Here is a 13,949-nt window from a genome sequence, read left to right on the forward strand (position 1 = left end):
TTAAATTCCAAGGCCCTACTCAGAGATTTTTATTTGTCTGCAAGGAGACCCAGGTTTTCTTATTCTAAAACCCTCCAGTGGGTTAGATCAAGAAAGATCCTTCACCACCGAGCACAGAGGAGCAACTCTCACTGCAGTTAATGCTTTAAACCCATGCAAGTTAACTGAGTGATATAATTGGGGTATTCGTCCTCTCCAAATCTCACATTGAAATTTAGTACCCAATTGGAGGTGGGGCCTAGTGGGAGGTGTCTGGATCATGGGAACGAATCACTCATGAATGGCTTGGTGCCCTCTCCACAGTCACAAGTCAGTTCTTGCTCTATTAGTTCACATGAGAGCTGTGTTGTTTAAAAGAGTGCGACACCTCTTTCCTCTCTCTTTTTCTCTCACAGTTGATGCCTGCTCCCCTTCCCCTTCCACCGTGTTTGAAAGCTTCCTGAGATCCTCACCAGAAGCAGATGCTGGTGCCACGCTTCTTGCACAGCCTGCAGAACTGTGAGCCAAATAAAACCTCTTTTCTTTATAAATTATCCAGCCTCAGGTATCCCTTCATAGTAACATAACAGAAAGACACTAAATAAAATGAAATGCTGGGTTTGGAATTTACCTTCATTAAGTAACATAAATTGATAGGCATCGATTCTTTCACACTACAATAAAAACTTGTGTATTTATATGGATTCCCCATGTAGACTCAGAAAATGGTTGTGGAGAAAATATTTCTGGAATAGAAAGAGAAATTGAGCAAAGATCATGATTCTAGGACCATGGTGTTGGAAGGAGAAAGAGCCCCTTTACATTTTGCAGTTGGCAGATGGACGTTACCTGGGGTTAAGCACACTGACAATCACCTTCAGTTTGTACTCTGATCCCAGGAGGGTCAGTTTTGGTCAAACAGTAGTTCTCAAAGTGTGGTTCCTGGCCCATAGTATCAAAAATGTAAATTATTGAACCTTCGCCCAGACCTGATGAATCCGAAATGCAGGGTGGGGGCAGTGACGTGTGACTTGATAAGACGCCCACCAGGCGGTTCCAGTGCGTACTGAAGTTTGAGAAACACTGCGGTAAAAACATGATTCTTGAGCGTCTGCTTCTTTTCTTCCTTAAAAAAATGGACATTTAGTCCTACTGCTGATTTTTATCCTATACCTGGTTAATTAGTTCTTCATTCTGTTCCTATGAACCAAAATGTTAACAAACCGGACCTAATTAGTGCAATCAACTAATTAAAAAATTTCATCTTTTAAAAACCACTATTGGAAATATGAAATCAGACAGAGTACAACCAACACCAAACATTTTGAACCTCTAGTTACAAAAATTCTAGAGAAGAAAAAGAAGGGTTTTTTTTTTCTTTTGCTTACAGAATTAACTAACCAAAGAAGTTTCCTTTTGGACCTTTATGGACATTTAATATTATTTCTGCTTTCCTGGAAATATCAAACATTAATCAGATCCCCAAAAATAAGGTGGTATTAAGCAATGAGAGTCATTTGGACAATACTAATGGTATCCAGTCTACTCATTGTTATTTAAATCATGTCAATTTTGAGCTACATTGTCCTAAAAGTTAATATATAGGCATATATTATTTATATGTACATACACATATTATATAGACACAAACACACTCACACGCACAGTGCTATGAAAGCATATGCCAGAATTAAACTGCCCCATTTTCTTAAGTTGTTCTCATTGTTGATTTAATTTTACATATGGTTCGAAATAGCCTTTTAACAAGAGAATCAATTCTAAAGCAGAAGTGTGATGATTACTTCTCCTAGGCTAGGTTTTATTAGTATTATACCAATTCTGCCCCGACAGGGAGAGGAAGAGGGCTGAAGATGATAGAGGTTAAACAGCAGAGTTCAAGGCAATAAACTTATTGCAGGTGGCTTTAATCAAACTTAAGAGGACTGGAACTGAAGGTCATTCTCCTCCTCTGCACTTCAAGAGGAAATGCTGCTTTAAATAAGGCTCAGGCTGTTGACATGAACATACTTCGAAAATAATATTGTATGGGAATCCAGGCATAAAAACAAAGTGCTGTGTCCCATTTGCTATGTAGCTTAAGGGAAAGGCTGTGCCACATTATGTGTATCATTGCCCATAAAAGGTAATATAACTCTGCTCACAAACCATTGTTCAAGTATACATTGTGCCTGATGTAAACCATTTCCCTATCAGGCTGTAAAAGAGACAGTACAGAGATGACAGGGAAATTCATCTGAAATCATGAGAAATTCTGAAGTTCACAGAATTCTATATGCTTTAAGATGAACTCAGCTGACTCAAAGCCAAGCAACAATGTAATCCCTTATAAAACATAAAACACCAATGAAATATTCATTTTGATAGAACAGATTAGGAAGAGGATTCAGTTCAAAAATTTTAGCTGTGACTTCACAAAGTCACACAAAAGCAACTGTGACTTCCTGAAAGCAACACAACTAATAAGTTCGGAGAAACAACTTGTCAACTCAAAGGGCTTGACCTGAAAGTCCAAGCCTAAATATATTTCTTTTAATGATACTAATTTCTACAGGGAAAAAAAAAAACCTTTATTAATTTCACTCTTAACACACGCACTTTATATAAGGTGTTTAGAAAAGAGGGCATGCTAAATTATTTTATCTTGGATTTGAAATGTTAGAGTGAAATCATAAGGAGACTAAAGTACTTTATTGTAACTTTCTAGGACTTTACAACCTCTAACAATATGAATCAAGACATAAATGTACCAGTTCTAAAAAATAAAGAACATAAGAGGGATCATCAGTTGCTGCTTTCATGTTATATTTAGAATACAGCAGAGAACGAGCGAACGACGTGTAGGGCTTTCATAGGAAAGCAGAAGCTGACCATGGTCTGATCGCTGGGCTGTGGAATCCTTCAGGAGTTGCTCCATTCTTTTTGGGTGGCAGATTTCTAAAACTGGGTTACAGAAAGAGCAAGAAAATCACTGACCTTTCCTAACCATCAGCCAGCTGTATTCCAAGTAGCACAGGAGGTCACAAAACAGCACATCTTCAGCCCTTATTTTGGCAAGAGTGTTGCTTTTGACTGATGCCTTCCTTACCTTTCTTCCCAAACTTTAAAGTCATGTCTCATACAGAAAATAAAACCATATACATTACAGTAGGATACACATTTTTAAGGTTATGGCATCTGGACCGACTTATAGTATTTTAGGTGGGGAAGTTCTTAGATAAAAGTCCTCCTCTTTTTTTTTCCTTTCAGTCTGCCTCTGGTTAGATGATCACGTGATGCTGACATTCCTTGATCCACAATGCCCTACACTTATATCATCTTGCTTTTTCCAGGTATTTTCCTAATAGTGTTAAAGAAAGTGTTATTGGCCAGGTGTGGTGGCTAATGCCTGTAATCCCCACACTTTGGGAGGCCGAGATGGGCAGATCACAAGGTCAAGAGATGGAGACCATCCTGGCCAACATGGTGAAACCCCATCTCTACTAAGAATACAAAAATTAACTGAGCATGGTGGTGCACGCCTGTACTCCCAGCAACTTGGGAGGCTGAGGCAGGAGAATCGCTTGAACCCAGGAGGCAGAGGTTGCAGCAAGCCGAGATTGCGCCACTGCACTCCATCCTGGTGACAGAGCAAGACTCCGTCTCAATATAAATAAATAAATAAATAAATAAATAAATAAATAAATAAATAAATAGTGTTATTTAGTCAAATAGCTACCATCAAGACAGCTATAAGAAAAACTTTTGAGGAACAAATTGTTGGCTATTTTGACTACATGTATGTAGTATCCTAGTTTTGAGGTAGGCATGTTGTGTTATGAAACTGGAAAATAAATATATAGGACAAGTCCGGGCAAATCATCTGGCATTTTCAAACATGCACACCAATTATCCTGGGATGTCATGTCTTGGTTTCTAGCATTTTTATCTTAATAGATATAACAAATACATCTCACTTTCTTGTTCCAAGTAAGATATGTTTCAGTGTCACCTGCTCTAAGATATACTTAGTGTGTTTTTTTCTTTAACTTGTTCCGATTTGGGGGCATTTGCAAAGGGTTATATGTCATGGATAATTTTTTTTCTGAAACTATTTTCTTAAAGTAATACTGTATTGATCTTTGGCAATTAGACTGATATAGTTACACATCTCATATCAAAATTCTTTGTGTTCTTCATATATTTTTTAAAACATGATCCTCTGCAAAGAGTACTAGTGGATAGGAAATAAGTTAAAAAGACAATATGACTCTGAAATATTGTCAGAAAATACTATTCTAGGAACTTTTGGTAGGTGCAAATAATAATGGTTCACATTTATTGAGTGTTTACACTTGGCACAGCATTAAGTACTGTACTTCATTACCATTTAATAAATAGCAATACCAGAAGATAAATACTGTAATTATGCATGTTGCAAGTTTTACTAAGGAGCTGAGGTTCAGAGAGGCCAACAACTAGTCCAAGGTCATGCACAAGTCAGTGGTAAGGTAGGATGTCAACAAAGATCCTGACTGCAGTGCTTAACCACCACACCAGTCTCTCTCCTATCTGTATAACACTACCCCCGAGTGATGGTATATTTTAAATGTTAACTTTCAGCTAAACTCCACCGCTGAGTATTTCTCAGGCATCATATAAAATTGTTAGATACATCATACAAAGCCATTGAAAAACTACATAAGGCAATTATTTCCTTGTGCAAAGACATTAATTGTCAAAATATTTCTCTTAAGAGAACTGAAACAAACATTCTGAGTATGATGGATTAAAGTTTTAAAAGTTACATTATTATTGGGTTTTTTGTTATTATTATTAGTTAGTAAAACATGGCCTGAACCATCTAGTTTGAATCAGCATTAAGAGTCAGTGAGTGGCTTAGCTTAGTTTTGTCTTGTATTTGTTGCTATTTGACTCAAGTTGTTCTGCTACTCCCAATATGGATATGTCCATTTCTTTTATTTATTTTGGAAGAGCCATTGCTTTGTTTTCACTGTAGATATTCCAAAAATAATTAAGGAGTTAGTTAAGAAACTGGGGTTGGGGTAACTTGACTTCCCCAGGACTAAAGAGTTTCCCAAGAAGCATGACTTTCAGTTTTAGCACCAGGACAGTTCCAGGCAAACTGCAATGAATTGGTAGTCTACTGGGAGTAGACTGGCAGCATTATTTCATTAATTCTCCTTTTATAACACTAATCTATCTCAAGTACACTTAATGTGTGCGCTTGATTTGACACTAAAAAGCCATTCTAGACACCAAAAAGCCTGGCCTTTACTATGTGGCCAAAGTAAAGCGGACATCAAAGAAAAGAACGTAAGGATAAAATTCTTGCCTAATCTAGGAATTCTCAGATTTTGAAGGGTAGTATCACAGCTTAGAAATTAAACTTTAACATATAAAAAGCACAGTAATATCTTTAGTAAACATCTTAACAGAAATTTGGTTGTACGCAAACATGGTGTTACTTCCACGTAGGTATATAGCACGGAAAGCAACATAACTGTCAAGTAATGTTTTGCTAACATACACACCTCAATATGAATGTTTCTCCTGAAACAGTTACCTTGAGAGGTACACACTTGGTACAATGATGTTGATTTGGCATAAGACATTTCTAACACTCATTTTAAAATTGCCTTTAGAGTCAGATTTACTTAATTTATAGCCTGTCCTCAATTTTTGTGAAAATGGCATTGGGAGCATGGATGACTTTCCTTATTCACCTTATATAGGTTCAAGTAACATAATTTTTTCCTAAAACCAAATTCCTGCCTCAGAGAGCAATGTTTACCACCACTGATGATATTCAAAAGAGCATGACACATGAAGACAGTTCCAAAAAGATGTGACAGCATCTCTTTGATCAACGGCAGCATGTTAGCATGAGAAAACAACTCAAATTTTAAAGAGAGCAACTTTGAAGTTAAATTCTATATAATTGTTCCCTTCCCCCACATCACTTATGTTAATTTAGTCATACCTTTTAACTGTCAGCTAAACAGCCTAAGATTTTCATTCTCATGCTAAGCCCTGACTTCAGCATTGTCATTCCATGTCTTAATCCACCTAGTTATTTGCTCTGATACTGAGCCCCTCTTTTGTAGCTTGCCATGTGTCTTCTTCTGAAAATTACTTTTCCCCTTAGGGCTGCTGTCTTTACTTCTAAGATATTAGCAAGTTACCTTGTAATTGCTTCATGGAGAAGTCTGGGGGCATGGTTGTTTGTGTGAGGTCTTTTTAGGTAAACCTGTCAACACACCATCCTTTAATAAAGAGTTTTTCAACCTCAGCACTATTGACTTTTTGTTGTTTGTTGTTTGTTTTTTTTTTTTGAGATGGAGTCTCACTCTGTCGCCCAAGCTGGAGTGCAGTGGCACAATCTTGGCTCCCTGCAACTTCTGCCTTCCAGGTTCAAGAGTTTCTCCTGCCTCAGCCTCCCAAGTAGCTGGGATTACAGGAACATGCCACCATGCCCAGCTAATTTTTGTATTTTTAGTAGAGACAGGGTTTCACTATGTTGGCCAGGCTGGTCTCGAACTCCTGACCTCAAGTGATCCGCCCACCTCAGCCTCCCAAAGTGCTGGGATTATAGGTGTGAGCCACTGCACCCAACCAGCTGACATTTTAGATTAGATACTTTTTTGTTGCTAGGGGAGCTGTCTTGTGTATTGTAGGAAGTTTAGCAGTATCTCTGGCCTCTATCCACTAGATGCCAGTTGTGGCAACCAAAATGTCTCCGGTCATTGCCAAAAGTCCCGTGTGGCAACATTATCCCCAATAAAGAACCACTAGCTGACACAGGGATGTAGAGATGAGTCATTCTCTTTATAGGATTTTAAGTAATACATTATACTGCTGAGCCAGATTAAACTTTTAAAGGGGAAAAAAATCCCCTCACATTTAAAGTAAATAAAATATTTAATTAATTAATTCATAGAGTAACTGATATAGCAAAATCTAAATTTAGAAAAAAAGTTATGCTTTCCAGGTAAAACACAAACTATGTATACAAGAGAGAAAGCTGTCCATTCATTTTTTAATTCCGTCAATATTTACTGAGCAAATACCAAGTGCCAGAGACCCCATGCTGGGCACTGGGGTTACAGTGGTGAACAAGATAGACAGATGCCTGCTCTCAAGAAACAACATAGCAAGTTTGGGACATGTGTTACAATATAGTGAGATATGTACCTTGCCTCTATAGGTGGTAGTGTAGTGCATTTATTAATCATGTTTTTATTTTCTGTATTTTATGATGTTTTGATATTTTGATGGAATAGAAAGGCTTGAGGGCTGGGGAGAGACTGTCCTTCCCAGAGCTAGTTAATTCCTAATATGGTAAACAACTTGCCGTCCAGTACTCCTTTCACATGTAAACCAAGCATTAGTGAGTCCATCTCCCAAACCAGTTCCTTTATCTCTCACACACTAAGCCAATATTTCCTGTCCTAAATCAACACAGGACTAGAAACCCAGCCAACCAGGAATAGCTCCTATGTCCCAAAGCCTGCCAGAATTATTCAAACTGGCCAACCCTAAACTGTTTCCCCTACCTCGCCTTGCTTTTCCTATGGAAAACACAATAAAGGCGGTGGCCTCTGCCTTCCCCTTGTTCTTTTTTGCTTGCTGAATGGCACTGGTGTTTCCCCGTGTGGTCTGCATAGTGGGGCTGCCTCCTCCTTTCAGGAAATGTAAGTCATAAAACGCTTAGTGACATGAGCCTCTGCCTCTCCATGTTATCACTCAGTCACCTCTACAAATTAAAATCACTGAGACAAGAAGCATACAGGAAGGGGACCCTATCCCAGTCAGAAGGGCCAGAAAAGCTTCCCTGAGGAAGGATTAGAGTCAGTAAGGTGAATACAATGGGAAATAAATTTCATCCAGGGATAAAAAATGTATAAATGGCCTGGTATAGGCAAGTTGCAGTAGGAGACTGGGAGGGTGGATTCATTTAGAGTGTTTATCTTGAAGGCAATTGGAAGCCATTAAGTATTTGATTCAGGTGGTCAGGTTTGATCTGTCTTATTAGGAAGATCCTTCTGGTTACATTGTGGGGAAAGAGCAGGACAGATGCCAGTTGTGGACTAGTGAAGCAATGTAGGAAAACATTGACAGTGTCCTGAATGAAGCTGGTGACTGGGAATCAACAGAACATGACAAACTGGAAAGATGTTCAAGGCAAGGAACTAAGCAGAGCTGATGAATTGAAAGGGAGGAGGAGAAAGGAAGAAGTCGAGGTTTCTGGCTCAAAAACCTGACTAGATTTGTCTGGTAGTGTCTTTCATTGAGACAAAGAACCCAGGAAGAGAATCTAATCTGGAGGGAAGGTTGAATTTGCGGTGTCTGTTAGACATGAAAATCGACATGTCCAATACTCAGTTGGATGTGCTGCTCTGGAGCAGGGCAGAGAGATGCTCTACAGGTGGAACATTTACAAATTAGCTCCCAATGATTTCAAACTCACTTACAAGGAACAGTAACGGCAGCTATGAGATGACCCTGAAAGAGGGAGCTGAATGAGAAGGGAAGATCCAGGGCAGAACCCGGAGAAGCACCAACGTGAATCAATAGGAACAAGAGGAGTCCTCAAAGCAGAGCAAGATGGGGGTGACAGGAGAGAGGTGGGAGGTGGGAGGAAAAGCATTGCCTGGAACGCCCTCACTCCTCCACTTCCTCCCAGCCTCACTCACGATCAGCATCCCCTTCATCATCTGAAAAACCATCCTGTCCAGCATCTTTGTTGAAGACCCAGCCCAGAGCATTGCTTCTTTTGGGTGCTTTCCCTGACTACTCCCAGGTAGGGGTGGGGGTCCATCCTCAGAAACAGCACCGACCTCATCATACTAATATCTCCCTCAATGGCAGGGACCAGTTTCCTCACCACAGTGTCCTCAGTCCAATAACGAGCACATAGCGGGTATTCAATACATATGTGTCAAATGAATGAAAAAAATAAATAAAAGTGTGCATGCTTTCATGAGTGGTAAGGCAGTCCTTTGGGTAATTAGCTGAAAACAGTTTACTCTTATTTCAGAAGTAATTCTAGTATGTTTTCTAACCCACAGACATTTAGAAATAGAAAATTAGAGGGGAGGGAAGACAGAGCTAGAAGAGCACATGCTCACACACACTGACAGAAACACTGAGAGCTCAAAAGAGAGAAAAGGAGGCTGGGTGCAGTGACACTCCTATAATCCCACCACTTTAGGAGGCCGTGGTGGGCAGATCATGAAGTCAAGAGACCGACACCAGACTGGCCAACATGGTGAAACCCTGTCTCTACTAAAAATACAAAAATTAACTGGGCGTGGTAGCGTGCACCTGTAGTTCCAGCTACTCTGGAGGTTGAGGCAGGGGAATCGCTTGAATCCGGGAGGCGGAGGTTGCAGTGAGCCGAGATCGCGTCATTGCACTCCAGCTTGGGCGATAGAACAAGAATCCATCTCAAAAAAAAAAAAAAAAAAAAGAAGAAGGCCGGGCGCGGTGGCTCAAGCCTGTAATCCCAGCACTTTGGGAGGCTGAGGCGGGCGGATCACAAGGTCAGGAGATCGAGACCACAGTGAAACCCCGTCTCTACTAAAAATACAAAAAATTAGTCGGGCGCGGTGGCGGGCGCCTGTAGTCCCAGCTACTCAGGAGGCTGAGGCAGGAGAATGGCGGGAACCCAGGAGGCGGAGCTTGCAGTGAGCCGAGACCGCGCCACTGCACTCCAGCCTGGGCGACAGCGTGAGACTCCGTCTCAAAAAAAAAAAAAAAAAAAGAAGAAGAAGAAGAGAGAAAAGGCTAAAATGCTTTGTGTGTGGCACTCTAATGCCCTTTAGTGCCAAGGCCAGCACATTCACACAGTTTAACACAACACAGTTCAAAAAGTGATGCTCATGTGAGAACACTGAGTCTCTAAGGAGCTCAAACCATGACAGGTAACTCTATTAGGGAAGTCAGGCAGCATATATAAATTTTGAATAGATTTATAATGCAATGACAATTATTTTTAGTTTTTAAAGTGAAGGTTATGTGCATTTTAGAAAGATTCAAAATTTTAAAGTCATGATGCATTTTAGCTTCACTTGTAGTCGCCTGGAATATAAGCACTATGCAGACTGGCTCACTCTCTCATAATAGGAGCATCACACTCACAAGTTGCTGCCGTCTGTGGATAGGCATTACTCAGAATTACAAAATGGAATCTCTTGCCTTTCTCAGTTATAAACTCATAAAGACAATGTTTCTTACAAAAGCCTACAAAAGCCTACAAAGCCTAACACAGCATTTCCAAGTGGCTACCTCATTGTTAGCAATGCCTTCTTTGTTGGGGTAAGCAAGAATTTAGGAAGATTCTACCAATGCAAGTTGCCTCTTCATCCTTCACGGAACAGCACGCAAGTACTTCGCTATCCTCTCCAGTTAGCACCAGCGTCGCTCAGCAACTTAAGACTGTGTTCTTAGATATTAAAATAAAGCTCACTCAAAAAATATTCCTAAATAGGGCACGACGGTTAAACTGGCAATGCTATAAATATTACAGGACCAAAGTGTATTTTTGTCTTTATTTCTCTATGCCAGATACTGCTAAACCAACTGTGCACACACAAACTTCTTTGTTGTTGTTGTCAAGGAGAGTATGCAGCTTCTTTAGGACTATTTTAAATTCGGTGCCTCATTTCACATAAATATTTACCCAAAGGAAGGTGTCTGACAGTGGAAGTCTGTACACCGTCATAATCCTTTTACACAGGGCAGCATTTTTACTGTACCCTGATGAAGGTATAAAAAGCTCCTCCATGGAAATACCATTAAGAAGACAGTGAATATAGAGAGTAAAAAAAGGAAAAGTTATTTTTATCTCCAGAAGGTGAAATTTATAAAAATAAAATTTCTTTTCATTCTTATATAATATAAGCCCAAACAGAGTGCCCTGCTTATGAAATATGCTCAGCTCAGCAATCTCAGTGGAAAAAATAGAAAGTAATGGTGAATTATTTTTCAATGCATCTGAAAGTAAGTATGTACATATCTCTTACAAATTGTTTAAAAACTCAAATATTTTAAGACAACCTCTGAAACGGAGACTAAGTTATGTATTAGGATAGCTAACCTGAAACATCTGACAGTTTTAAAAAGTACTGAGGGAAAACCACAGGGAAGCTATCAGTGAAAACAATTTTTGTAGCACTGGTCTAACTTGAATAGCAATAACTTTTTAGAGACTTCTTAGAATTATTCAAGAAACTGGTATTATTTCCTACTGACTTTTGCCTACAATATGTAAACGTCTTAAACAATAATAATGTAGAGTTGACCTTCCATATTTCCAGTTTCTGCATCCATGGATTCAACCAAACGAAGATAAAAAATATTTGGGAAAAACCCAACAACAATAAAAAATAACAATATAACAATTCAAAATAATGTACATCTCTCTCTCTATATATATATATAAATATATAATATATAAATATATAATATATAATATATATTATATTTTGTTATATATAAAAATATATATATATATTTTTTTAATTGAAACAGAATCTTGCTCTGTCACCCAGACAGGAGTGCAGTGGCACGATCTCAGCTCACTGCCAACCTCCGCTTCCCAGGTTGAAGTGATTCTTGTGCCTCAGCCTCCCAAGTAGCCGGGACAACAGGCTCCTACCACCATGCCTGTCTAATTTTTTTGTATGTTTTAGTAGAGATGAGGTTTCACCATATTGGCCAGGCTGTGCTCGAACTCCTGACCTCAGGTGATCTGCCTGCCTTGGCCTCCCAAAGTGCTGGGGTTACAGGTGTGAGCCACCGTGCCCAGCCCAAAATAATATTTTAAAAATAAAATACAGTATAACAACTATTTATATAGCATTCACACTGCATTGGGTAATATAAGTAACTAGAAATGATTGAAGTATATGGGAGGATACATATTGGTTATATGAAAATACTATGCCATTTCATACCAGGGACTTGAGCATCCTTAGATTTTGGTATCCAAGCAGGGTCCTGGAACCAAACTTCCACAGACACCAAGGGACAACTCTACTAATAACCATTATAGATTGAACACCTACTATGTGCCAGGCACTCTAGTATTTTACATGGATTTTGTGATTGATTCTTGCGATAATCCTTTTTTAAAAGTTATATTTTTTTCTCTGTTGTGCAGGTAAAGAAACTGAGGCTGGGTAGTCAAGGTCCTATAACTGCCAAGTGAGGGCACAAGGATTCAAACCCAAGCAATCTGATTACACCCTGGAGATCCAGCAGTAGGCCAAGCCGCTTCTCCTGTAGTTTATGGTCTACTGTCCGAGGCAGACTTTACACACTTAAGCAGTACACACGGAGGTGCTCCAAAGGAAAATCTGAGGATATCTTTGGAGAATATAACATGGAGTCCTAAAATGAGCTGTTAGGGAAGAATGGAGACTAAACGACACTGGCTGAGAATTAATGATGAGTAGGAGTTTGCCAGGCAAAGAGACAGAGAGTGTTTCAAGCAGAGGAGAGGGTATGTGCAAAGGTCCCAAGGCAGAAAAGAGTTTGTTCTAGTAATGGAAATGAAAGGAAATGAGTGTATCTGAAATGTACTAAGCAATAGATAGAATGAAGGGAGATGTACTCGGACATGTAGGCAGGGCCTTGCACAACTTATGAGGAATTTTGTATTTCATCCCAAGTGCAGTGAAAAGTAGCTGGAGAGTTTTAGTAAAGACAAACATGGTCCTGTTTGCATTTTAAAGTCTTTGGGTTGCTGTTTGGAAAACAGACTGGAGGATGAGAAGAGACAAGTTTGGGGTTTATTGCAGGAGTCCCAAGTGGCTGATGATGATGATTAGACTACCGGTGGCAGTAAATTTGGGAGAAAGAGAATGTATGTGAAGTGTAAAATGGTAGTAGATTTGATTTACAAAACTTGGAAGTGGACTTGATGAAGAGAGAGGCACTCCAGATACCTCATTACAGGCTTTCCTTAAACCACTGCTCAATTTCCTCCCACTTCTCATGTGTCTGATGAGGACCAGTCCTTTTCAGAGTTAACACCAGTGTTAAGTATTTCACGAAAGAGAGGAGGACACCACAGGCTTAACAGTTAATTGTTAGTGATCTTATGTTTAAGTAGATAGTAGTGACAGAGAGGATGGGGGAAATGGAGAAAGAGATGGAAGAAAGCTGTCTACTCCCATAGAACAGCTGTGGGACCATCTGTTTGTCAAATTTCCCATACAAAATGCTCCAAGCTGTATACCCTGGTTGGTTATCACTCTGCTGGAGAACATTAACAGTAATGTTAATGACCTGAGAGTTCAGTTTACAAATAGTATCTGAACACAGTCATTTTGATGGAATACTTTCTCTTTCATTTTTATAAGAGAAAATAAAAAGAATTATCTTTAAAAATAAAGAGTATTTCAGCAGACTAAGGCAAGAGGATCACTGGAGTCCAGGAGTTCAAGATCAGCCTGGGCAACATAGCAAGACCCTGTCTCAAAATAAATACATAAATAAATAAATATTAAATACATTAAATTGAAGAGTTCATATATATACAGTCATGCATTGCTTAACGATGGAGGTATGTTTGAGAAATGAATCCTTAGGCGAACATCAGAGAGTGTACTTAAACAAACCTAGATGGTAAAGCCTACTACACACCTACGTTATATGGCAAAGCCAGTTGCTGCTCCTAGGGCAGAAACCTACACAGCATGTTACTGTACTGAATACCCTAGGCAATTGTAGGATGATGATAAGTACAGTTGACCCTTGAGCAACACAGGTTTGAACTATATGGATTCACTTATGCACATTTGTTTTCAATTATAGTTATACCACATGTGCCTGCCTCTCCTGCTTCCCCTTCTATCTCCTCCCCTCTTCTGCCTCTGCCGCCCCAAGACAGCAAAATCAACCCCTCCTCTTCCTCCTCCTCCTCAGCCTGCTCAACATGAAGA

At 39.4% G+C, this 13,949-nt stretch overlaps 1 protein-coding gene and 1 long non-coding RNA gene across 12 annotated transcripts in view; one reads left to right on the forward strand and one right to left on the reverse strand.

Moving 5' to 3' along the window:
* LOC105486187 (synaptopodin 2) overlaps positions 1-13,949 on the reverse strand; it is a 172,929-nt gene that overhangs the window by 110,909 nt on the left and 48,071 nt on the right. Inside the window, exon 1 of one of the 4 annotated variants that reach the window (XM_071093099.1) lies at positions 10,345-10,380. The exons of the other annotated variants lie outside the window; for them this stretch is intronic. Within the exon in view, the coding sequence (XP_070949200.1) occupies positions 10,345-10,365 (21 nt within the window). The 5' untranslated portion in view covers positions 10,366-10,380. Of the gene's footprint in view, positions 1-10,344; positions 10,381-13,949 lie in introns of those variants that run through there. 4 annotated transcript variants of the gene reach the window in all.
* Positions 1-13,949, forward strand: part of LOC105486185 (uncharacterized) — an 87,057-nt gene that overhangs the window by 34,675 nt on the left and 38,433 nt on the right. For 7 of the 8 annotated variants that reach the window (XR_011621055.1, XR_011621056.1, XR_011621057.1 and 4 more), the window contains one exon: positions 396-9,649. This is a non-coding gene — a long non-coding RNA (uncharacterized lncRNA). Of the gene's footprint in view, positions 1-395; positions 9,650-13,949 lie in introns of those variants that run through there. The other variant, XR_011621054.1, reaches the window with a different exon arrangement.

The sequence above is a fragment of the Macaca nemestrina genome, chromosome 3, assembly GCF_043159975.1.
Source record: "Macaca nemestrina isolate mMacNem1 chromosome 3, mMacNem.hap1, whole genome shotgun sequence".
NCBI lineage: Eukaryota > Metazoa > Chordata > Mammalia > Primates > Cercopithecidae > Macaca > Macaca nemestrina.